The sequence below is a fragment of the Pyrus communis genome, chromosome 2 (genome assembly GCF_963583255.1).
Source record: "Pyrus communis chromosome 2, drPyrComm1.1, whole genome shotgun sequence".
In the NCBI taxonomy this organism is placed as follows: domain Eukaryota; kingdom Viridiplantae; phylum Streptophyta; class Magnoliopsida; order Rosales; family Rosaceae; genus Pyrus; species Pyrus communis.
Genome location: NC_084804.1, coordinates 33,930,535 through 33,954,577, shown reverse-complemented (window position 1 = coordinate 33,954,577; position 24,043 = coordinate 33,930,535). Strand labels below are relative to the sequence as shown.

The 24,043-nt window shown below is 39.0% G+C and overlaps 5 protein-coding genes across 6 annotated transcripts; 1 reads left to right on the top strand and 4 right to left on the bottom strand.

Moving 5' to 3' along the window:
* Positions 1 to 130: 130 nt before the first annotated feature.
* LOC137726390 (serine decarboxylase-like) lies at positions 131 to 3,168 on the top strand. The gene is made up of 5 exons (XM_068465314.1): positions 131 to 541; positions 637 to 868; positions 988 to 1,181; positions 1,299 to 1,435; positions 1,961 to 3,168. The coding sequence occupies exons 1-5, from the start codon at positions 229 to 231 to the stop codon at positions 2,519 to 2,521; spliced, it is 1,437 nt and encodes a 478-aa protein (XP_068321415.1). The 5' UTR covers positions 131 to 228; the 3' UTR covers positions 2,522 to 3,168.
* Positions 3,169 to 3,793: 625 nt separating this feature from the next.
* On the bottom strand, positions 3,794 to 6,009 carry LOC137724542 (abscisic acid 8'-hydroxylase 3-like). The gene is made up of 8 exons (XM_068463304.1): positions 5,798 to 6,009; positions 5,259 to 5,577; positions 5,006 to 5,158; positions 4,641 to 4,910; positions 4,389 to 4,554; positions 4,181 to 4,287; positions 3,971 to 4,089; positions 3,794 to 3,884 (listed from the first exon to the last, which is right to left on the bottom strand). Exons 1-8 carry the CDS (start codon positions 6,007 to 6,009, stop codon positions 3,794 to 3,796), a joined length of 1,437 nt encoding a protein of 478 aa, XP_068319405.1.
* A 4,637-nt stretch (positions 6,010 to 10,646) lies between these two features.
* On the bottom strand, positions 10,647 to 12,504 carry LOC137726305 (pentatricopeptide repeat-containing protein At2g20710, mitochondrial-like). Its single transcript, XM_068465220.1, has one exon. It carries the CDS (start codon positions 12,321 to 12,323, stop codon positions 10,878 to 10,880), a length of 1,446 nt encoding a protein of 481 aa, XP_068321321.1. The 5' UTR covers positions 12,324 to 12,504; the 3' UTR covers positions 10,647 to 10,877.
* Positions 12,505 to 13,950: 1,446 nt separating this feature from the next.
* LOC137726667 (pentatricopeptide repeat-containing protein At2g20710, mitochondrial-like) lies at positions 13,951 to 16,327 on the bottom strand. The gene is made up of 2 exons (XM_068465602.1): positions 14,449 to 16,327; positions 13,951 to 14,317 (listed from the first exon to the last, which is right to left on the bottom strand). The coding sequence occupies exon 1, from the start codon at positions 16,040 to 16,042 to the stop codon at positions 14,699 to 14,701; it is 1,344 nt and encodes a 447-aa protein (XP_068321703.1). The 5' UTR covers positions 16,043 to 16,327; the 3' UTR covers positions 13,951 to 14,317; positions 14,449 to 14,698.
* A 2,538-nt stretch (positions 16,328 to 18,865) lies between these two features.
* LOC137725469 (transcription factor VIP1-like) lies at positions 18,866 to 22,889 on the bottom strand. 2 transcript variants are annotated; one of them, XM_068464160.1, is made up of 5 exons: positions 22,116 to 22,870; positions 21,674 to 21,806; positions 19,626 to 19,710; positions 19,264 to 19,529; positions 18,866 to 19,159 (listed from the first exon to the last, which is right to left on the bottom strand). In XM_068464160.1, the coding sequence occupies exons 1-4, from the start codon at positions 22,709 to 22,711 to the stop codon at positions 19,297 to 19,299; spliced, it is 1,047 nt and encodes a 348-aa protein (XP_068320261.1). In that variant the 5' UTR covers positions 22,712 to 22,870; the 3' UTR covers positions 18,866 to 19,159; positions 19,264 to 19,296. The 2 variants fall into 2 exon arrangements, with proteins under 2 accessions (XP_068320261.1, XP_068320262.1); XM_068464161.1 differs by having other exon boundaries at positions 18,866 to 19,529; positions 22,116 to 22,889.
* Positions 22,890 to 24,043: the final 1,154 nt, after the last annotated feature.

Below are 24,043 nucleotides of genomic sequence, written 5' to 3'. Positions count from 1 at the left end.
ATAAGAGTACGCAGACTGATTATTTCATACGTGGCAAAATATTACAGAACAGATTCTCTAAAATTCCTCGATATTTATTACAAACCACAACCGCCAATAACGGCTATAAATACTAAACAGAAACCGACGCTCTTCCCTCCCTCCCTCTTTCCAAACTCTCCTCCCCCTCTTCTGGTGTTTCAGCTCCTCCAACTCTCGACCGTTCGATCTTTCGGCATTAGAGGTTGCATGGATCATGAAAATGGAGTTGTGGCGGTGGAGATGTTACCCAAGGATTTCGATCCGACGGCTGTGGTTACGGAGCCTCTGCCTCCGGTCGTAACCAGCACCGCCGACTGCGATCTCATTGGAAAATTGGCTGAGGACCACAAAGGAACCCGGGAGAAACAGATGGTGCTCGGCCGGAACGTGCACACCACTTGCCTCGCCGTGACGGAGCCTGAACCCAACGACGAGTTCACGGGCGATAAGGACGCCTACATGGCCAGCGTCCTCGCTCGCTACCGCAAAACCCTCGTCGAGAGGACCAAGCACCATCTCGGTAAGCATCGTTTGTGTGATTTGTCGATTAAATTTTAAATGAAAGCGAAAATCTTGAATCTGAATGGTGGGTTTTGGTTGGGATTGGAAATGAAGGTTATCCGTACAATTTGGACTTCGACTATGGTGCTCTGGCGCAGCTTCAGCATTTCTCCATCAACAATTTGGGTGATCCGTTTATCGAGAGCAACTATGGTGTGCATTCGAGGCAGTTCGAGGTCGGTGTTCTCGATTGGTTTGCTCGGTTGTGGGAGATTGAGAAGAATGAGTATTGGGGGTATATCACCAATTGCGGCACGGAAGGCAATCTTCATGGAGTCTTAGTTGGGTATGTTAAGTGTTTAATTAATTGTTTTTGTGAATCTGCTCTTAATTTATTTGCACACTAATCTAATGACAAAGCTAAAGCAGTTGGATGTGATATACAATGCAATTGAATTCTTGCAGGAGAGAAGTATTTCCAGATGGGATTCTGTATGCCTCTCGAGAATCGCATTATTCAATATTTAAAGCGGCCAGAATGTATAGAATGGAATGCGAAAAGATTGATTGTCTGATCTCTGGTGAGATTGATTGTGCGGATTTTAAAACTAAACTTCTTGCTCACCAGGATAAACCGGCCATCATCAACGTTAATATAGGTATGTGTAAGAGTTGAGACACACATTGACACAAATTGAACTCAACCGTATATATGTGCGCACATTTGTGACTCTGGTTTGTTGGTTGGTTGATTTATTGGGTTGCTTGATTTGCAGGAACAACTGTCAAAGGAGCTGTTGACGACTTGGATCTTGTCATAAAGACCCTTGAAGAATGTGGCTTCAAGCAAGATCGTTTCTACATCCATTGCGATGGAGCATTATTTGGACTTATGATGCCTTTTGTCAAACTTGTATGTCATCTCATTTCAACTCTTGTTGTTGTAGATAGGAACTTATCTCTTATGCCTTATTCCCATTAATTCCTTTGGTTCCACACTGTTTGGTGTTTCGTACATTGCAATTTTTGTTGGGGATGTTTTGGTTGCTAATAATTTACGCTCATGAAAGCCTGCTCATCCGATTGATCTGCTCTCAGCAATTGAGAATGAGTTGGCTCTAATAGTTGATCTTGACAGTTTATAATCCTTTTTCATAGTTTGGCTAGTTGAATGACACTGATATCTTTGATTGGGTAGGATGGATTAATATTTGCAGTCTACTTTTACTGAATCGTCTTGTGACTTCGAAGATTATTGTTTTTATAAGTTGGTTTCCAACTCGGTTAGTGTATGATGAGATTAGAGTCCGCTTGTATTCAAAAAGCTAGTCTGATATAGCTGTGGTAATATTTTCTTTTGCTTCCTCAATATGATATGCGCATATTTTCTGTTCTGGATCAATGCTTCCCCGTTTCTCATATGCTTGGTGATGAGCAGGCACCAAAAGTTTCGTTCAAGAAGCCCATTGGAAGTGTCAGCGTTTCTGGTCACAAGTTGGTGGGATGTCCAATGCCTTGTGGTGTTCAGATAACAAGGCTGGAGCACATTAATGCTCTTTCAAGGAATGTAGAATACCTAGCTTCGAGGGATGCGACAATCATGGGAAGCCGAAACGGTCATGCTCCTATTTTCTTATGGTACACGCTTAACAAAAAGGGTTACACAGGGTTCCAAAAAGAAGTCCAGAAGTGTCTTAGAAATGCTCACTACTTGAAGGGCCACCTCCGTGATGCTGGAATCAGTGCCATGCTGAATGAGCTAAGTAGCACGGTGGTGTTTGAGCGGCCCAAGGATGAAGAGTTTGTTCGTAAGTGGCAGTTGGCTTGCCAAGGAAATATTGCACATGTTGTGGTGATGCCGAGTGTCAGTATCGAAAAGTTGGACAATTTCTTAAACGAACTAGTTGAAAAGCGCTCAACTTGGTACGACGAGAAAGTTCAGCCTCCATGTCTTGCAGCTGATGTAGGAACTGAGAATTGTTCCTGCAGGCAGCACTAGTGATTAAAGTCTTTGCATTGAGCTATTGTCTTGTAGTTTTGATTGAACTTCTGGATCTCATAGATTGTAGTGTTTTGTTTCAAAGGGGTTCCTCCCCTGGCTCGTAGAACGCTTTACTAGTCATAGCGGATATGAAAATGAAATTCCTGTATCAGGGCATTGCTTTTATGTTGTTCAACCGTTACTTGACGCGTTAAGCCAGTGCTCTTTGTTGTGAAACCACTTTTTTAGGCACTAAAAAGAACTTCGGCATCTTTCCTCTGCTACATGTTGCACATAGTTCTTCAAGCTGGCTACAGAATGGTTTCATGTTCATTACTTGGGTTTGACAGATTATCTTGCAGCATCAAATCTTATGGTAAGAAACAAAAGGCCGAGACTGCTGCATCAGTGTTTGCGTTTGCCTTTGCAGTGGGGGCGCTGCGCTGATCCCGTGGCTATTGACGGGACTTTTATAACCTATCCCGCTCCATGAACAGGGAAGCGGAATACCTACTATGGAGCTGGTCCTATATATTTAGACAAATCATATTCTTTGAAAGCATTGTAAAATTGCTCGTCTTTGTTAACTGTTAAGTGTTTGGATTAGATTTGCTTGGAACAACTTCCAATAGCTTCAAGGAAGTACGATGTCTTTTTAAGTATTGCCTTGACGTTGCATGTTTCTTTAAGGGAGAGTACGGGGAGCGAGTGGTTGAAATACTAGAGTGCTATTTTTTCGATGTTCGTAGCCTGGTAGATGCTCTGGTTGAGAAATCTTTTTTAACTAATACCAATTACAACTACGCCGAGATGCATGATTTGATGCAAGATATGGGAAGGGAAAATTGTTCGTCGAGAGTCTCATTCCATTGGTGGAGATGTGCAGTCTGTTTTGGCGTCAGGAGGACATCATTTTACCATTTTATGTAGTGTTTTTGTACAGTACTTGTAGCATATTAGATTATTCTAGTGTTGCGCCCAAGGGCCTAATGTGCCTCCACATTACTCAATGTATTGTCTACGTATTTGGCTCGAGTGACGTAACAAGTGAAAATGAAACCTTGCATCAGTCTTTGAAAGGTCTTGGGCCTCTCTAACCATTACAAATTTATTTCGGATTGTATGCTCACATTCTAACGTGATATAACATTACCCGGCTCATGTCGTGCATTATTTAAAAGCCAAAAGGAAAATATTTGAAATGGATGAACTAATCAACCAGAACAGCTTCTGGATATTGAAAATTTGAGGCATTATTGCTATTGTAATCAGTGCCTTGGGATCCACGTTTTAAAGTCGCTCAGCTACAATTGGATACTTGTTTTTTGGCATCCTTACAAGTGTTGGCTGGACTGAATCATCCTTCTCCAGAGGACTCCACCTGCATTGGATGATTATATATTGTTATCCTATGCATCTTACTAACTGGATTGAAAGAGTTTTTTTTTTTTTTTTTGTGCTTCTTACTTGTATCTGCACACCAGATGATGAATGAACACTGAGATTTCAAGCTTTGCCAGGTTGAGTCCGGGGCACATACGCTGTCCACTACCGAATCCAAGAAAGCTAAAAGGCTTTAGGGGTTGCTGCATTTTGTTTAAAAATTATTTAGCGGTGTAATAGTTTCAGGAAGTTATCTATGTCAACTACTGATTGGTTATATGGGGACAGACTTACATCAAACCGCGAGGGATCAAACTTTTGAGGATTGGGGAAGACTTCTGGGTCATGGTGAATGGAGACGACATCCAAATTGACAGACCAACCTTTCTCTATTTTGTATCCTGTAATGTGGATTCATGATTTAGAGCCACATATTCAAACTTGTACAGAGAACAATATGGCTGCTTTTGTAATCTGGTTTTTTGGAGTCAAAGTGTTGTACCATCAATCTCGAAATTCTGGGCCGCTTTTCTTGAATACCAAGGCAAAATAGTGGCTCTCCGAAGAGTTTCGCTGATTACTTTCGCAGTGTAAGGCATGTTGTTAACTTCATCCCATGTTAGATTTGCTCCACTGTTTCGGTTTGCTTCAATTTTTTTGTGCTCATCCTGCAAATTTGACAACATTAAGTTCTTAGTCTTCGGTGGAAATCAAATATCAATCAAACGATGCCTAGATGGCAAAGATACATTACCCTTAGTTGTTCCAGAACAGTAGGATTTTCTCCCAGGAATTTAATAAGCCATGTGAGCCCAGCAGTTGTAGTATCATGGCCTGCAACCAGCAGAGTTAATATGTTGTCCTTCAATTGTTGATCAGTGAGTTTATCTTTATTATCTTCATCCCCTTCTCCTTTGCTATGTTTCATAATCAGCGATTCTAAAAAATCTTGCTGAAAGCCACCTCTTCCACTTCTTCTTTTAGAAATGGTCGAGTCTAACATCGCATACATCCTATCCCGTGCCTGATAAAAGAGAACAATGTATTCGAGATGAATCCAAAAATTTCCTTCCATCTTTGACAGTTACAAGTTGTAAAAAACTACATAAGAACTGATACCTGAATGCCGCTATGGAACGCTGTCCCAGGGATCTTAAATGGCAAGGATGCGAAGGAGGAAGAGATAAGTTTAAAATTTGACCGAAATTGCTCCTGCTCTTCACCAGCAGGCTCCAGACTCATGATCATATTGCCAATCACTTTGAGAGTGAACTGCAAAAATATTAAAGGTGAAATGATTATCAAACAGGCCTCAAGTCAAGAATGTAGAAAATAAAAATTTGCTCGTTCGCTTGGTAACTTGATACTAAACTGTAGAAGCCTCTTCAAGAACCAGTACAGTTCGTCCAGGCCATTGTTCTAGTGTTTCAATTGCCAGAGTATTGATGAACTGGAAATATTTTTTGAGGCCATCAACCGATAGGGGCTCTGCAATCAACCGCCTAAGGCGCTTGTGTTCTTCACCGGTTGTTTGGAGCAAGCTGGTAGGCCCTAGCACCTGCTGCCCGGTGTAGAATAGGTTTAAGCTAACCATCCCATCTCTTCCTGCTAACAAAATCTTGCTGGCTTCCCTCCCAGTCATGAACACAGTAAATCTCCCCAACACAAAACTCTTGAAAACTTTTCCATACCTACATAAACACCAAGCTTAGTACTAACTGAAATATCACATATAGATTTCTTTCTGATATTTCGGAAAGAGCAAGTGATTTTCACACTCGTGTTTTCTCCTTCTGAATCCTCTCCTTGTTTCTGTCCCTTGATTCCCAAGGAAACAAAAAGAGTGAAAATCACTTCCCTTTCGGAAATTCATTTTCTCGTTACAGAATTCAAAAAATGTAATCGATTTACCTCTGCTGCCTGTTGTTCATGAAGCTGTATATACCAGATGGACTTGAAAACTCCGAAATAAATGAGAAGCTCTCTCCCACAATAGGCCAACCCAAGCTGCCCGGGATATCCTTCATGCTTTTCGGTGACAAGGTCCAAGATTGCAGCACGAAAAAAGCCGAAAAAACAAAAATGGACAGCAATGCCAGGATGATCAAGATGAAGAGCGCCATTGCAAGTTTTGGCTAATCGGAAAATTATCAGATGATCGTCTGTCTTTTGACTCTAATTACACTCTTAAATCATATTTTGCAATGAAAGATACTTTAACATGGCTCCCATTAATTGTAATTAGCGCCAGCATTTAAGTAAACGTTAGATGTTTGATGAGCTCTTGTTTTAGCATTTTTGTTTCTTCCTTAAGTGGTACTTAAGGGAGGCCATTGTTTTTCTTCTTGTTCTTCTATTTTTCTATAATACGCTGATTATTATTTTTTTAATCAGGCTTCGTGCTAATCTATTTCTTAATTTAATCACTAATCCGTGACAATGGGACATAAAAAGAATCGGAAGTTTAATTTGTCTTCATTTGTGAGTGATGGTGAAAATTACAATGCCGGCCCTTGCTAGCTTATATGTATTATTCTTGCAAAATCTCCCTATCTTACTAAGACAAATTATTTTATATTTGCGCTTGTATTTTGATTCAGTGTTGAGAGTATGGATTCCACATCGGCAAAATAAAAGATTTTACATGTACTTATAAGTAATTTGACTATTTTCCATATTGCCAATTGATTTTATGGTGAAACCTCAACTTTCTTCATAGTATCAGATCAAATTGTCCCACATGTGAAGCTTAATGGCCACACATGCTCCACAGTACCCAATCTGTGTTGTCTACGTGTTAAGCTTGAAATATGTCACTCATGAAATGGTGTGTTGAGTAGGAATCCCACATCAGAGAAAGAATGGATCTTACAAGTACTTATAAGTAATTTGGCTACTTCTCATATTGATGATTGATTTTTTGGTGAACCTCAACTTCCTTCGTAGTATCAGAGCAGGTCATCTTGCATGTGAAGTCCACCAACGGCTACACGTGCTCTACGTCACCCAATTTGTGTTGTCTACATGTTAGGCTTAAAAATTCGCGAATTTATTTTACGGTAAAACCTTCACTGAGGTAATAAAGAACGAAAAATCACTAATTGATTTTATAGTGGAACCTCCACTGAGGCAATGAAGAACAACTAGACACATCTTGTATGTCTAGTTAATTATTTGATTTGCTGTCACGTTTGATTAGTAATTTAATTTGCATATTAATTTGGACATAATAGATTAACGACTCAAAAATAAAGAGTCTGTTCTCGGTGACTACCCTTCGGATATGTTTATATGGGGCTCAGAAATTGGATTGCATCGGATTGGAGAGCGTAGCACTAATCCAATGGTTGAATAATTGAAAAATGAAACTATTTTGAGTTTCACTTTAAACATGGTTCAATTAAATCACAAGTCTTGGTGTCGAGCAACATATCCGGTTAACTTGCATCGGATCACGAATCAAGCTCCCGATCTAGGTCTTGTGCCCATTTCGCCAAGTGTCGGAGTTTCAGAGTTGGACCGATGTCTCCATTCAGTTCCCCGACATCAAAAGTTCTCTAACCAGGTCTTTTGATTTCGATGTCCCTAGTCCAAGTCTACAAGTGTCAAGTTCTCTAGGCTAGGTACTGAGCCCCGGAAGTCCCAGTCTGTCTTAGGTGTCTAACATCATCTCCGAATGAGATGTCAAATTCTATGTGAAATTCCATGTAATCAAATTTGAAGGTAAGAGTGAGCTCCAACCGATGTGTCAATCCTAAGTGGATTGACATATGAGTTTTCATATGTCAAATTTGACATATGAGAAAAGGTGATGTCAATGTTTTTTTTTTTAATTATTTTATTATGTAGATCCTATTAATGCACCTATTATAGATCTTGAAAAAAATGTATTTTAATTTATTTCTTTTTAAAATGGGTCTTACATATATCATTTATAACAAAGAAACATATCTGTTGGAAAAAGAGAAAATCTAACATTGTCACATCAATCATCAAATTAACATTTAACATTTATCTTTTGATATCTTCTTTGAAGATGCTCTAAGTTTTCTGTTCGAGTCCTAAACCTCCGAGTTCTTGACCCGAGTCAAGCTGAACCCCGAGATCTCTAATAGCCGAGTTCCGCGGTCTGGGTCCTAGGCGTCTATCTTACTGCGTCGTGACCTAAAGAGTTGGGATTCCTGTGCCTTGACTCGGCGATCAGGGTTCTAGTCTACGTCTAGGGCGTATGTCCAGTCCCCCACATTGAGCCACTGAGCCGAAACCTGTTCACCAACTACGAGTCTTGGGTTCGAGCCTTGAGGTCACGAGGTCGAAGTGGTTGGATTAATTATCTCCATTGTTTTGAATGGATTAGTTTTCCTAGGTAAACACAAATTTCTCTTCACTTTTGAGTACTAAATATAGGATCAATTTAACACTTATCCTACCAACAAAACAAAGCCAAAAGAAGTAGGAATGCCGGTCACAATAAGCCACGATAGATTCCCACTGATACTTCCACATTCATTCTTCTTTCCCCCACTTTCTTGTCCTTTTGAGATTTGTACACAAGGTAAGTGCTGTACCTGGTCACTGCCACCTATGTTCTATATTATATAAGAAAAATGACTTGGATATATATGCTTTGATGAATCGAGATCCGGCAATCCAAAGCCGAAGGATTAAGTAATCTTGACCACTCATTTCAGATCTTACGGCCCCCATCAATCCATCACATTGGCCACCTCACAAAAAATAAGGGTCCAGATCTCTCCCTCCATCTTTTCATCAACCCGGATTACAATGTTCCATCGGCTATAGACTGCGAGATCAGGAGAGGATGTCAATTCATCCTTTGACATTCCTTAGATTGTGGGGTAGTGAAAGAGTAAAACTAAAAGGTTACCTTAAAAGAAGAGGAAAACTAAAAGAATAAGGACACTAAGCAAAAAACAGCAGTAGCAGAAGAAAACCCAAACAAGAAGAAGCTTGCAGATAATCCAGACACATACTTCCAATTACTATATACCAAACTACATAGACTACTTTCCCAAATTCCCAATTGAGAGAGTTCTTGGGCATGTCAGACACATAGGTTACTCCAAAGTTATTCACGCAATGCATGCATCAGATAAAAATGAAATCATTGTGATGATAATCAAGTGGCTAAACAATTTCCAATTTTACTGACACACCGCAAATTTACAAACCATGCCCTGGTCTGTGCTGTATAGCATTTTGCTAACCATGTACATACTGAAGCCCAAGCATTTAGATAGAACAAAGTACCTTTCACAGATTTACGTATCTTTTTAGCTGCTACACTTGCTTCTCTTCATCCCGAATTTGTGAATACCTTCCACATAATTAGCCCCGTCAACTTCTCAAGGACCCAAGAACCTGTGGTTCACCACCGTCTTATTATTTTACAAACTACTGCACAAAGATGTTGGTAAATGACCCTTTTGCTCGATAATCGTCAAAATCTTATGTATCACTTTCATATCTCCCTTCTCTTTCAAGTACTCCAGAAATGCAGCCAAAGAAGAAAAATTATTCAACTTCCAGCAGGGTTCAAATGTAAAGTTGGCTGCCTTTTTCATTGCGTCCTCTCCTTTCAGACCATCTGTACAGTAACCATTGCCAAAAAACCTACTGCACCTGCATAACCTTTCCACTTTTCAATTTCCGTGGCTGTGCATGCCCTTCACATCCGTTGTTAGTATAAAATGCAGCATCTAAGTATCTTATACATTTTAATGTTGAAGTGTTCACGGTTGTACATAATGATTAAATTGGAAAAGATCTTGAAGTTCTTTCTACTTGTTCAGCTGGTAAAAAGAAGAGCACTTTCACAAAGGTTTAATGAATTTTTACTAAAGATATTTTTGTGAACATCATGTGAAAAATGTGACTAAGTTGTCTGCTTGTTTAGTCAATTAAAACATAAAAATTAACATATCGGGGAAAATTAAACCTCTAGCCACTCTGCATGTGTGAGATTGAAACTTTCGGAAGTCCAAACATCACTTCCTACTACACTCTCTCACACATGAGGAGTGCATGTGGTCTACGGGTGATTTTGGACTGCCAAAATCATCGCTTTTGCTATCGCATGTAACTAGCACCTACCAAGATTTTAACTGCAGTACACTATCAAAACGTAAAGTGAAACCAAATAAGAAGAGACCATCCTGGACTGATATAACAACCAGGAGCAAGGGTAATATTGGGGGTTGAAGGTTTCAACAGAATAGAGCATAAACTGCAGAAGCATAGTATGCAGTTTCTATGTTTCCATATATAACGCACGGAACACCAAGCATAGTATCAAAGATTGTGCGACTAAGAAAAAGCATGCAAAGAAATAAGCTGAGACATGACACAGAATTTCCTACACCACCATATTTGTGCATCGCATAAGGGCACTCAAAGAACAGGAGATCTAAGGATTCTTGACATCCATGGAAAAGCACACCCATAAATAAGGAGAATTGACCAATTTCAATCTGTTGGCAAAAGCAACAACCAGATATACATGCAGCAAAAACAACAGCAGCCCAAACCACACAAACAAGAAACAAAACTTAGCCATTGTTAGCAAATAAGACTCTTACTACCAAGTTTTTTCAGCTTTTGCATTTGTGTTTTTTTTTTATTTATTTTTTTTTTTTTTTCAAAAATGAGATCTCCACATTGTTTTTCAAGATATTGCATTGGTAGATTTCAATCTAACATCATCAACGCTGCCCTGGTAACCTGTCGTTCTTTATGTCACTTTTCTCAAGAAAATTACGTGTAATTTGAAGCTACCAATTACAGAGTCATCTGGAGCATTATGAAGATGATAAAACCATTGTAAAAAGATGCTATACTACAGATAAATACCTCTTCACAATGTTACATAAATATTTGTCTTCCACCCTTGTCGTTGACTTGTACTGTCCGTCTATTGCATCCCTCCATCCTGAACTTTATAAATTCGTTCCATATGATATCCCCCTTCACCTTACTCCAGAACAGCGAGGTCACCACCATCAAAATGATTTTCAATCCTATCACACAAATCTGTTGGAAGATGACCCCTTTCTCTCAATAATCCCAATATCTTATGTGCCACTTCCACATCTCCCTTCTCTTTCAAGTACTCAAAACATGCAGCCACAGTTAAATTATGGAACTTCCACCCTGGTTGACATGCCATGTTTGCTGCCGTTTTCAATGATTCCACTGCCTCTGTCATCTGACCATTCGTACAGTATCCAGTAGCCAAAAGGGACCATGTTCTACAATCCTCCTTTCCTCCATCTGAAAGCTTGTTTGCCCATGATTTGGCCTTCTCCAACAGACCTTTCCCGCAGTAAGCATTGATCAGCAAGTTTGGTATTTGGATGTCAAAGGATTGGTTCCCAGATTCCCATTCCTCCAGAATCTTCTCGGCACCATCAAAGTCATCCATGTTCATCAACGAACTTAACATACACCGATACCCATTATTGTAGAATCCTACAATACTTTTGTACAATCCCCAAATTCGATAAACCTCATCCTTATTACCTATAGCAGCATATGAAGTCATCAGGTATTCATATGCAATTTTCCTCGTTTTAATGTTGATGCGTTGCTCCGCTCTCCTCAGCAATGTCGATGTCTTCTCCAATAGTCCAACCTTCAAGAATGCTTCGGCTGCACTAACATAACCATGCCAGTCGACAGACACCAGAGGATCAGCTTCCATCTTCATCAAAAGCTTCTCCATTCGATCAATATCAGAAGTGGCAGCATAGGAAAATAACCGAATGTTCAACGTGTGAATGTTATAATCAACGCCTCTCTGTTCCATGTCTTTAACTAGAATATCTACCATTCCATGTTTACCCATTCGAGAATAAAGTGTCAGCATTGTATTATAAGGCAATGGCCCTCTTATACCCGAATGCTTCATCTTTTCGAAAAGAGCCTCAGCCTTTTCCAAGCAATTATGCTCTGCATAGCAGGACAAGAGAGCACCACACACCTGAACCACTCTCAATAACTCCGGGATGCTATAGAAATACTTCTCTGCTTCTTCGAGGCCACGGACCTTCGAAATCAACTCCAACCGAATTGCAATGTCTCCGGGATGCAGATCATGGTTCAGCTCATCGCTCATCCACTCTGAAATCTGCAGGGCTTGGGTGTAGCGACGGAATTTTCGGAGCTGCTTGATGAAATCTTGGAGTTCTGATCGCTCAACGTTTCTCCCTTCTTCCAGCCACTGATGGAGCACCGGCAGAATGGAAATCCTAGGGTTTCCGGACCGCAAAATCCTACGGCGCAGAGGCACAAATGGGTGTGGTGCGGAGGCAGAGACGGAGGCGGAAGCGGAGGCCAGCGCCTCAGTTGAGTTGAATAGCGTGCCGAAAACCCTAGAAATGGCATTGCCACGCCATGGATTCGAACCAATAAGCTTCATCTTTCAACCCTAATTAATTTCACAGAGAACTGTAACTTTGGGGCTTGACGCTTTTTTGTTCGAGGGGAGTGAACTTGAACGACAATTTAGGGTTTAGGGTTTTGAATTTCTTTCCCTTTTCTTCTTTTAGTTCTGAAGGAATTTTCATTGGAGCCCAAAAAATTGAACAAAGTAAAGTGATCCACAATATATTGGCAGCCCATTCACAGAGAACACACGAGAGGAAATGAGCATTTGATCTCCAATTTTGGCATCTTTTTTATTTTTTTTGGCCATGACACTTGTTTTTCACCAAATTTTACCTTATCTCCTTTACTCTATTGGCTTGTTTGAAAATACTTTTAAAATGATTGAAAACGTTTTTTATAAACTAATTTTAGGTTCCAAAAGCATTTTCAGTGCTTTTTGGAAGAAGTATCATATAGTGCAAATGCCTTTTGGAAGTGCTTCTTGTGGAAGGCACCAAATATGTGCTTCTTGCGGAAAATATTTAAAGTGTTTTTTCATGATTGAATTAGATTTTTTCTATGGACTGGTTTAAAAAACATTTCCACCAAAATCACTTTCAATCATTTTAAAAATAGTTCCAAACGAGTCTCATATTTACTTACTTTACCGCGTACACTCTTCCTCCATATTCCACTTTATCTCTACACTCTATATTGTCTCACTTTAACACCTCCATTCTACCTCAATGTCTCACTTTACCTTATTTCTTCAAATAAGTTAAAAATAGCTGTTAATTATGCTAATGTGGCATGAATAATTTAGTATTTTTAACTGTGTTAGTAAGACCCATGATTGCAAGGATGTGGGTTAAACTCACACCAGTGTTTGATTTCTCCAAACTAATAAAAATAAAGAAGAGGAAAGCGATAAAGGTAGACATTCTCATGACAAAACCCTAAGAATCTTTGCAAAAGGATTTGAAAACATTGAAATTAATTAGTGAATCTTGAACTTCAACCTTCTTTTCTTATATTTTTTTCTCTTAATCTGGAAGAATCAAATCCTAGTTTGAGTTTAACTCACCTCCCATTACCCATGAGTTACACTAACATGCCATGTCACATGCCACCAAACCAACATGGTTGAAAAGACTAAATTGTCCATTCCATATAAGCACAATTAACAACTATCTTAACTTATACAACGACATAGGGTAAACTGAGATATTGACAAAGAGTAAATATGTTAAAGTGAGACAATATGGAGTGAAGTAGGTAAAGTGTGACACGAAAGAAGAGTGTAGGTGGTAAAATGAAACAAAATAAAGAGTAAGAAGTAAAGTGAGATTTGATTAAGGGTACAAGTGCCAGAACAAAAAATAAGCCTTTTATTTTTTTTAAGATAATACTTCCTTATTTTCTTTTCCCTTCTACTTGTCACTTTTCCTTTTACAAACAATAAAATATCTATATTAAACTACGGAGAGGGGATTCAAACGGAAGACCTCGACTTTAAAAGTGAATATGCTTAATAAATTGAGCTATAAGTCACTTGCCTTCTACTTGTCACTTTACTTTATCGTGCAAAATTGCAAATGTCATAATTAGAATTGATTATATTTTTTTGTTATCATCTCTAAAAAAAAATCGGCTGTCATAATAACAAGTTACAACATCACAACGAATCATCAAATTTCTTTTAATTAATTGAAATTTCAAGAACGAGTTTGCAACGCTTCAAAACTCATGCAAGTTATATCGTCATACGCTGGTTACGTGACTGTTGTAAAGGTTGAACAAATGCAGTGGCAAAATGAAGCCTCTGGTTCCAGCTCTATCTTATTATCCATCAGCCTTCTCGGTGTCTGGCTCTTCGACACTCCGGCATAACATCCTCAAAAACTCTTGTCCGGATCATAAAACTATCGCTCGAGAAGTAAGCAAGCTGCGCCTTGTTCGGTCATAAGGATAATCGAATACAATCCTTAAGTAATATAAAACGCTCGTGTGAATTTCGTGCTCCTATTTTCGCATCAATAAACATTACTGCCAGTGCAAAACAGAACTATGAAACATTTATGTGAAGTGCATATGGAAGGTAATAAACACAAAACTGTCAATGCATAAAGTGAAACCACGAAAGCAGATTTAGAAGCACAACTTTTAAGCTTACTCACAATAGCTAGAGCATAATCTGCAGCTGGTAACCCTCACACAGTGCAGCCGCGACACCACCAAAACAAGAAACACTACCCTTCAGACATAACACATATTTGGCTGCTACCACATTGTTGAGCTAAACTGTCGAATCCATCCCGCGATCCTGAACTTTATCAATCCTTTCCATAGGAGGTTCGCCACCATCAATATAACTTCCAATTTTATCAAACAAATCTGTTGGAAGATGACCCATTTCTCTGAATAATCTCAATAATTCATGTGCTGCTTCCACATCCCCTTCTCTTTCAAGTAATTGAAACATGCAGACAGAGTTGAACAATCAAACTTCCACCCTGGTCGACATTCCAAGCTTGCTGCCGTTTTCAATGTTTCCACTGCCTCTGCCATCTGACCATTCATATGATATCCGGTAGCCAATATGCCCCAAGTTCTACAATCCTCCTTCCCGCCCTCTGAAAGCTTCTCTGTGTATGATCTGGCCTTCTCCAAAAGGCCTTTCTTGCGGTAAGCATTGATCAACAAGTTGGGTATTTGAATGTCAAATAGTTTGTTTCCACATTCCCATTCCTCCACAATTTTTTCAGCACCTTCAATGTCATCCAATTTCACCAACGAACTTATCATACAGCGATACCCACTATTGTAGAATCCTACGACATCTTTGTACAATCCCCAAATTCGATAAACCTCATGCTTATTACCAACAGCAGCATGTGAAGTCATCAAAAATTCGTAACCAGACTTTCTTGTTTTACTTGTAATGAGTCGCTCTGATTTCCTCAGCAATGCCCATGTCTTGTCCAACTGTCCAGCCAACGCGTCCGCTGCAACAGCATAAGCATGCCAGTCCACAATAACAGTCGGATCAGCTTCCATCTTCATCAAAAGCTTCTCCATCCGGTCTACATCCGAAATGGCTGCATACGAATGCAACCGGTTGTTCAACGTCCTAATATCATACTCAATGCCCTTCTCCTCCATCTCGTTCACCAAAACATCAACCTTTCCATGTTTTCCCACCTCAGAATACAGATTCATCATCACATTATAAGTAAATGGCCCTTTCACAAACCCCAAATCCTTCATCTTTTCGAAAAGAGCCTCGGCTTTTTCCAAACATTTATGCTTTGCATAGCTGACCAAGAGAGAACCATACACATTAACAACTCTTAATTCATTCGGAATGCAATCGAAATACCTCTCGGCTCGTCCGATTCCGTGGACTCTCGAGATCAAATCCAGCCAAATCGCAACGTCTCCAGGGTGCAAATCGAAATTCATTTCATCTCCCATCCACTCTGAAATCTCCAGGGCGAGGTTGTAGCAGCGGGACCGGCGAAGCTTACTGATGAAATCTCGGAGCTCTGATTGCTCCACGTCTCTCCCTTCTTTCAGCCATTGATGGAGTACTGGGAGAACGGAAACCCTAGGGCCTTTATTGAACAGAATCCTATGGTGCAGAGGCTGAAATGTGGGAGATGTGGTGGAGGAGGAGGAGGAGGAGTTCAGAGTATTGGTTGAGTAGTTCAGGGAACCAAAAACCCTAAAAATGGCAGTGCCACGCCATGGATTTGAACGGAGAAGCTTCATCGCTGAACCCTAGGGCCTTTATTGAACAGAATCCTATGGTGCAGAGGCTGAAATGTGGGAGATGTGGTGGAGGAGGAGGAGGAGGAGTTCAGAGTATTGGTTGAGTAGTTCAGGGAACCAAAAACCCTAAAAATGGCAGTGCCACGCCATGGATTTGAACGGAGAAGCTTCATCGCCGAACGCCAATTAATTGCAGAGAGAATTAAACAGAAATGTTTAGGATTCAAAACTTTTCTTATTTTATTTTGAGAACTTCAAAAAAATAAATTTTGAAGAAAATTATAATCTTTTTGGGGATTTGAAGATGACTTCCTAGAAGCCCAAAAGAACTGCACAAAACAAGTAAAATATGGCCCATAACAATAATTTAGAGGAGTTGCTTTGAATTCGAAACGTATTGGTAAAAATTTAACATTCTATTCATTGAAATATTGTATTATATGTAAAATTTAATAAAATAAAAGAGAATGATTGAGCAAAAATATGATGAGGTGCAAAAGAAAAAAGTGAAAGTGAGAGTGTGAGCATCACCGCCAATCCGTAAAACACAAGCAAACCAAAATGATCGTAAAAATAATGTTGAACTATGCAAAACTTGTTAATTTGGTCTCCCAATCTCAAAATCACTTCATGCCATCCTCGTTTCTTGTACTACACATTCCGCTCCATTTTTGCAGAAAAGTTCGTAGATGGCCACTAAAATGGTAGGATCACATCAACATTGATGTGCGTTTGAAAAAAAAAATTGGTAACATGTCACACACATTATCAATTTTGACAAAGTTCTGTACAATGATGACATTAGAGACCACGTTGAGAATGAGAATGAGAATAACATTGAGGTCCCGTTAGATTATGTGACAAAATTGAGAAAGAAACTTGGACATAATATGTCAAAATTGATATTTTCAATTCTTGATATGATAAATTTCGAGGAAAAAAAAATTGAATGTGATGTTATTGCAGGTATATTGAGTTTCCCCCTTTTTTCAACACTAATTAGTATTTATTACATATCTTTTCTTGTACTTACTAAATACCAGAAAGAAATTGATTTCTCATTTTTAAGCCCATTCTTTGTCTTGGTAATACGATTTTCAGTTCACCCAAAAAAAAAAAAAAAAAAAACAGCCCCGGTGTCTTTAAAATTTGAGGGATTAAATTGTTATTTTATCGGGCACTACTGTGAAAAATCCTCAATTGAACTCAACCCAAATCCAACTAGTAACAAACTGCATAGTGGGTTACCTAAACTGATAGAGCTGGGCTTAAATACCTTTGCTCGAACCGTGGCTTAAAAGGATTGAACTTGCAAAAGTGTGCATGAGCATGATTATTTTTTGATACTGTGGTAAAATGTCACCAGATTTAAAGGATTAGTGCACCGTTCAAGGTAACATAACGACATTCCTTTGGAAACCAAAAAGAAGAATTTATTAGAGGGGGAAATGAGAGATATTTTGTTCCACCACAGAGAATTATTTTATTTTTGCATTTAAAAGAATTTACACGATGCATCAGTACAATCATTTTTAGGATTCCTAAGAGTGCATTTATCCTTTATGTATGAAAAATAAATAAATAAAAGAAAGCGCTAGAATCTACATCTACACATTGATTCTTTTTTCTTTTTTTCGTGATTTTTGTTGAACCATATGCATCAATAGGTGCATGTACGGTTTCCAAGGGATACAACTTTATCCCAATCAACCGATTTCAACGAGAAATATTACCTTTTTTAGGCCAACGGGTTGATAGCGAGATCTCGAATCAACTTATTGGTCTTATGGTATATCTCAATACAGAAGATGAGATAAATCAAAATATGAATTTTTGTTCAAGAATGAAATCTTATTGGAACTGTCAATATCCAATTTATCCTTAGGAACCATATCACATGCATATTACATATTATCTAGTCTATTTATTGTGCAATATTTTTGTCAATATAAGCGGCATTTTAACCACTAGAGCAATTCACCACTTATTTTTTATTTTAAGTTATGCAAAGAATAGTGTGCAGAAATAAATCAAACCTAGAACCTCGGTTGAGAGGAACATAACTAGTACTATATTATATACGATAACATAATGAGTGACTAATCTAGGTATGATTTTTGTATATAATAATAGTAATAATTGTTTTCTTGTCTAGTAATTTGCGTACATTATACAAATACTTAGTTGTATAATTGGAATTTTGTTAATGAAATATAGAAGAAGGTTTGAACATGTAACCCTTACCTAACTTGCATGTGATATTTCTCCTTCTCCATCATTATTAATGGACTCGGTACATATGACAACGACACAAATCATTCTTTAGTCATCAACTGACACGAAATAATTTATTTCTTTGACAAGAAGCACCATTATCGTTATCCTTCTTTTTATCACACAACAAAGTGCCTTTATTTTCTACCCTCCACTCATACATGGAGAAATTCTTAGGTCGGACAGTCTCCGTCAGCAATACAACAAAACCCCAAACCCTCCATCCGCGTTTATGGCCCACCCGCCCCACCCTTGGATCCCACCGCCCCTCTCGGACGCAGTCCACCCGGGCGAAGAGAAGGATTGCTCCATACATAAGGTGTTTTTGTTCCATCCCAGCGGCGGTATCCAAACAAAGTGTACGTCATAATGTGGTTGGTTTGGATACGGCAACTGTGGCACCCCATGTACAGGAAATTTTTTCTAAAGAGGCGACGAAACGGGATAAGACTTGCCACTTGTAAGCATATCGACAAGCTTAAAAAGTGGAAATGTAAAAAACCACAAAAAAAGAGAAGAAAATAAAATCAATAAACAATTTCAGAATCAACCATAACAGAAGGAAGACAGATTGACATTGCTTGGCAAAGGGGACCAACACAACATTTGATGTTATAAACTTATAAGCAATGCATAACCAACCGTTTAAACCCTAGAGGTTGCTTGTTCGATAAGTACAACGACGGTAAAAAGGTGTTCCTGTAAGTTTTGGACTCTAAGATGATATTCTAATCCGCCAGAAATAATAACATAAGAGTAGATCTGTAGTTTTTAATTAACTGATACAGGGTACTGTGGGGTTCTGTGTGTACTGGTGAGCAGCAATTTTCACAGCCTTCAGTCCTGTACCACATACATATACATTACCTGTATGTATGTAGTCTGTACAAGAAGCTATCTGATGAGATTTATTACCCTCTTCTAATTCAAAAAACATTATGAAATACCTAAACTGTGGTTAATGAGTTCTGCGAGAGTTTCTATGCCCTCCCGTTGAAGTCCATAAAGCTCGGGTGAGCCTGCCCATTGGCGACATTCTGGTTGTGATGCTGCTGGTGCTGGTTCTGCTGGTTGTGGTTCTGGTGGTGCTGAGTCTGACCATATTGAGGGGGAAGCCCTCGGTAGAAAGGGTTTCCATTCCCAGCCCCGGGTGGGATTTGGTTGGTTTCAATCTTAAGCCGCTGCACTTCCTCCTTAAGTTTCTCATTCAAAGCTGTAGGTGTAAAATAAAGCAAACGGAAACTATAACATAATTTTAAAAGAACTAATGGTTAAAATTTAGCGCAAACTTATGAAATGAGATTCATACCATCTCTAAGCTGTGCTTGTTGCTCCAGAGCCTGTAGGCGAAGTTTGAGCTCCTTATTCTCAGCAGTTATGACAGTAGTGTCTCTCTGCACAATAGATAAGTTGTGTAAGCACAACAAGAACGTTTTGTATTGTGATTGTAACCTTTGCTTTATTTACCTTTCTAGTTAATTTTTTGTGGCGACTCCAACATCCAACTAACATAATAATTTGGGAAGACACAACATGAAAAACTCTGGTTTTAAGGTTGTACAGGTAAACTACTAAAGCTTGTGAAGAAATCAAATCACTTATAACTATGACTATTTACAGAAACAAGGGCTGAAGTAGGAATACAATAAGAGGCTATTACCAGAAACATTGAACACCTAACATTAACAACCAACCAATATTTAAAGGGCAGAGACATGAAATATGCAGTCATGTAGCATGTCCAAGGTGTTTGCAAATTAAAGTAGATATAAATAGTTTCCGTAACCAAAGAATACAGGACATGTAAATACTAAATAATAGAGACGATGTAAAATGCAAGACACCTACTTTTCTACACATGGAAAACTAAGCAATAACAGATACAAATTTCCATCATTTAGACAGCCGCACAAACACGCATATCATTTACTGCATCTTCAGGAACCATGGTGACAATGGCTAATTTGTTGAAGAATATATAATTCAAGAAAATGTCAAATTTGAGTATCTTGGTTAGTACCCTTTCTCCCTGCTAAATCGACCAATAAGGATGCCGAGATATTGTTAGGTGTTAAACTAAAAACATTCGCCTATATTTAGGGAAAAAGAAAAAAAAAATTACTTTGATATCGGATCTGACACTTAGAGAAAAATCCTAAACTGAGACATCTGAATTACCTGAATTACGTGCTATACAAACTTGCTGTGTTTTCCAAGGACACATGCTATAAGTTAAGACTAGGGTCACACAACAAAGTCCCTTTAAAAACAGCTTGGTTTTAAACTCTGCCAAAAAGCAAGGGTCCAAAACCAGACAACGACCCTTAAAATGCTGTTCAACTGTGGCAAACTTGTTTGATTTCTTCCCAATCAAACAAATTAAGAAAAACATCCCAAGACATCTACGAGGGCTCAAGTGTGATTGTAACTTATGACTTTTCAATTCTCCTCGGCTAGTATGCATCTATTACTGCATTCATGGACATGGAGGCTGTGGGGCAGGTGTTGAGGGTTTGGACTCAAGTTCTTGGGGTTGTTTAAGTAGCTGCCCAGGTTTAAACTTTAAAGTAAAGTATTTGTTGTAGGTTATAACACCGTTTTCCCTTAATAATGTCTCCCTATTTACATCCTTCTAAATACGTAGCCGGTTCCATTTTGGATACACCAAAATATAATGCAATCAGAAGCAGACACCCAAAAAGAGAGAAAACACACAAAAAATTAACAACTGCAGCAACGGCATACACAAATAGTTAGCATGTAATTGTGGTTTTTGTAGGTGATTATTCGCACCATGAACACATAATTAAAAAAAAACGTTTCTTTGCATGTTAGGATTAAGCATCTCAAGCTTGGGGTTTATTGGAAAGATAATTACATGGAAGCATGCAATGACGCAGATTTTGACATAAGCAAATTATCACCACTGAAACCCAATGAACACACATTATTAATGTGTACAGTGTACATTTCCTTCCTGGGTTGTCAATGTAAGTTCAAAATCATACCAAAATAAGGATCGGTCAAAGTTAAACTATCACTTAAACAAAGCACATTCTAAAAACAATAACGGCACATTTTTGTATCCTGGATCATTCCAAAATCACACCAAAACATTATCAAATCAACCATGCACCCAAACCAAACCACGGACACAAATAAACAATGAAAATAACTTCATGGCAAAAATAGCAAAGCAGAAAATACCATTTTTGCAACGACCATGATAAAATATCCGTTTCATAACAAGCCAAGCTGTGGGATCCATTGGTTTAGCGTGTAGTACCAAAAAAGTCTTGCCCAAATGATACATCTAATTCTACAAAGCTACAAAAGTCAAGGTCTTAAGTATTATACCTGTAACAGAGTGACCTGCGCGGAGAGGGTGGTTGCCTCCGTCTGAAGCGTCTGCACCTTCCTCTCCAGCTCATTCGTATACCTCACCTTCCTCTCCTTTGACCTCGCAGCCGATTGCCTATTAGCTAATATCCTACAAAACCAAATAATTAAAAAGAATCAATTTCTCATTTAATCAAATAATATCCACAAAAATAGTCCATAAATTCAACAAACACACACAAATAAAAATAAAACTTGAATAATCTTTCCTTTCCCAACACAAACTTCAACCACAAAATTTAAGCAAATGTAATTTCTAACAAAAAATTTGGAGAATAGAAATACCAATTTATTTACGATAATTACAAAATAATTCAATTGCAAGCAATTTAATCGAAATTTGCAGAGTAAAAAAACAACAGAAAGCAAAAACATGATCCACTAAAGGAAAAGGGGCAACCTTTTGGCTCTCTTAGGGTCAATCAGAGAGAGCTCAGCAAGTCTCTCAGGAGCAACGGACTTCTTGAAGCCATTCAGCGTCATCACCGACGAGTCCGCATCGAAAGACGAGCCGTCCATCGAGCTGCTGTGCCTGTGGTGGGGCCCAGACCTCTGCCCCCCGCTCACTTCCCTGGCGGAATCCCCCAGGCCCAGGCCGTCGAAGAAGTCGGAATCGACGGAGAGGCTCCGGAGGTGGGCAGCGGTGGCGGTGGAGCCGGAGGAAGCGGCGGGCTTGGGGGTGGAGGAGAAGGGGTTGGGTGGTTGGCCCTCCGAGGAGTCGTCGGAGTCGAGGGACATGGGGATGTTGTTGTTGTTGTTGCTGCTGTTGCCGCCACGTGGCAGGAGGGTTGGGGAGGGGAGACAGGAGAGGTCGAGGTCGGAAGGGTCGAAGAGGAGGAGGTCGTCGAAGTTGGGGATGCGGAAGGAGGTGTCGGAGTGGGCCCGGCGGTGGTGAGACCCGCGCTGAGGGGTCTCCGACATCTGCTCCATGTCAGTCGATGATGTCGGGGAAGGTCTGGAAGCAGCGCCGAAGTTGTTGATGTTGTTCGAATCCATTTTTTTTGTCTTTTGGTCGTTTTTTTCGGTTGGTGGTGGCGAGTGGTGGCGGAGGGCGGTGGCCGGAGTTCAGGTTGTTGAAAGCCAAGGAGGAGAAGGGAGAAGGTTGGTAAAAGTGAGGAAAGTGCTTTTGGTTTTGGTTTTGGGTAGTAGGGTGGACTTGGAGAAGCTGCAGCTGCTGAGTAGCAAGTGGAGAGAAGGGGGCCATTTTGGTTGTATTTATATCACAAACGCGATGCATGTGGTCTAGTTTGAGAAAGAAGTTGAAGTTGTGTGCTTGAACTGCAAATATTTGTAACTTTTTTTGTGCTTTTGAATTTTATTTTTTACCATTATTATTCTCATTATACAAAGGAACGCTCTCCTGATAATATATGAACTATATTCTACTTCAAACTAATTTAAATTTCATGAAAGAAGAATTTAGACGCAGAAAAACTACATCTGTTAAAGTAAACATGACTACGTTTACATTGCAATACTAACATTTGAATGACACAAAAAGCTACCACGTGGAGTGAGCAATGCATAATCCTTTAATTAACACTATTTGTTGAGTGGTAAGTTAAAACTCTATCCTTTTAAGAGAAATGCGTTATATTCATCAAATCGGTAAAAAGAGACATCGTACAAGAGGATACAATACAAATAGTGGGTTTGGGTATAACAACTTGTCGGAAAAAACATCATACACCAAAACTAAGCACGAGAGTTATCCCATAATAAAAGTAAATCCTCAATCAATTGGGTGGTTTTTCAGATCAATGTTGCAAGTTTTATTAACTTCAGAGATCTTGATTAACAAACTTTTGATTGAGTGACCAATTCCAAGCTAGAGTAAAAATTGAGGGACTAAATCTAAATTTTTCTTCCATGAAATGAATGTTAGGCTAAAAGCATCCTAGTGTAGATATGCATTCCATAAGAAATCTCCCTCGAATAGCTTTCCATTCTTGCATAATTACTTTCTCAATAACTTCCAAACTTTTTTCCATTAGGGATTTGGTTGAATAGCTTTCCATTCTTTTATAATTACTCTTAATAAATTCCAAACTCTTCCCATAAGGGATTTGTGTTGAATAGATTTCCCTTCTTGGGATGATCCTACTTGATTAGGTTATAATTGCTTATTGGGACAAACTTTCCATCCTTGAAGATAAATTAAGAACTTATATTACAAGATACTTTAGAACATCATGAAAACAATAATCCTTACTTAAAATATCACAATTATTTAATTATTGGCCAAAGAGACACAAATCAATAAATGGACAATTTTAAGCCCAAATACATCGAATCCAAGCATTTAAAATTTCAGTCCATACTCTTACT

Bases quoted from the DNA above. Each gene is read 5' to 3' on its own strand.
- LOC137726667 (XM_068465602.1), bottom strand. From the start codon at position 16,042: ATGAAGCTTCTCCGTTCAAATCCATGGCGTGGCACTGCCATTTTTAGG.
- LOC137726390 (XM_068465314.1), top strand. From the start codon at position 229: ATGGATCATGAAAATGGAGTTGTGGCGGTGGAGATGTTACCCAAGGAT. The intron at 542-636 runs GTAAGCATCGTT...TTGGAAATGAAG, and splicing joins GAGGACCAAGCACCATCTCG to GTTATCCGTACAATTTGGAC. The intron at 869-987 runs GTATGTTAAGTG...GAATTCTTGCAG, and splicing joins CTTCATGGAGTCTTAGTTGG to GAGAGAAGTATTTCCAGATG.
- LOC137725469 (XM_068464161.1), bottom strand. From the start codon at position 22,711: ATGGATTCGAACAACATCAACAACTTCGGCGCTGCTTCCAGACCTTCC. The intron at 21,807-22,115 runs GTTGCCCCTTTT...TTGGTTTTGTAG, and splicing joins GACCCTAAGAGAGCCAAAAG to GATATTAGCTAATAGGCAAT. The intron at 19,530-19,625 runs GTATGAATCTCA...TTACACCTACAG, and splicing joins ACAAGCACAGCTTAGAGATG to CTTTGAATGAGAAACTTAAG.
- LOC137726305 (XM_068465220.1), bottom strand. From the start codon at position 12,323: ATGAAGCTTATTGGTTCGAATCCATGGCGTGGCAATGCCATTTCTAGG.
- LOC137724542 (XM_068463304.1), bottom strand. From the start codon at position 6,009: ATGGCGCTCTTCATCTTGATCATCCTGGCATTGCTGTCCATTTTTGTT. The intron at 5,578-5,797 runs GTAAATCGATTA...GTGTTTATGTAG, and splicing joins ATGAACAACAGGCAGCAGAG to GTATGGAAAAGTTTTCAAGA. The intron at 4,555-4,640 runs GTAATGTATCTT...TCAAATTTGCAG, and splicing joins CTGTTCTGGAACAACTAAGG to GATGAGCACAAAAAAATTGA.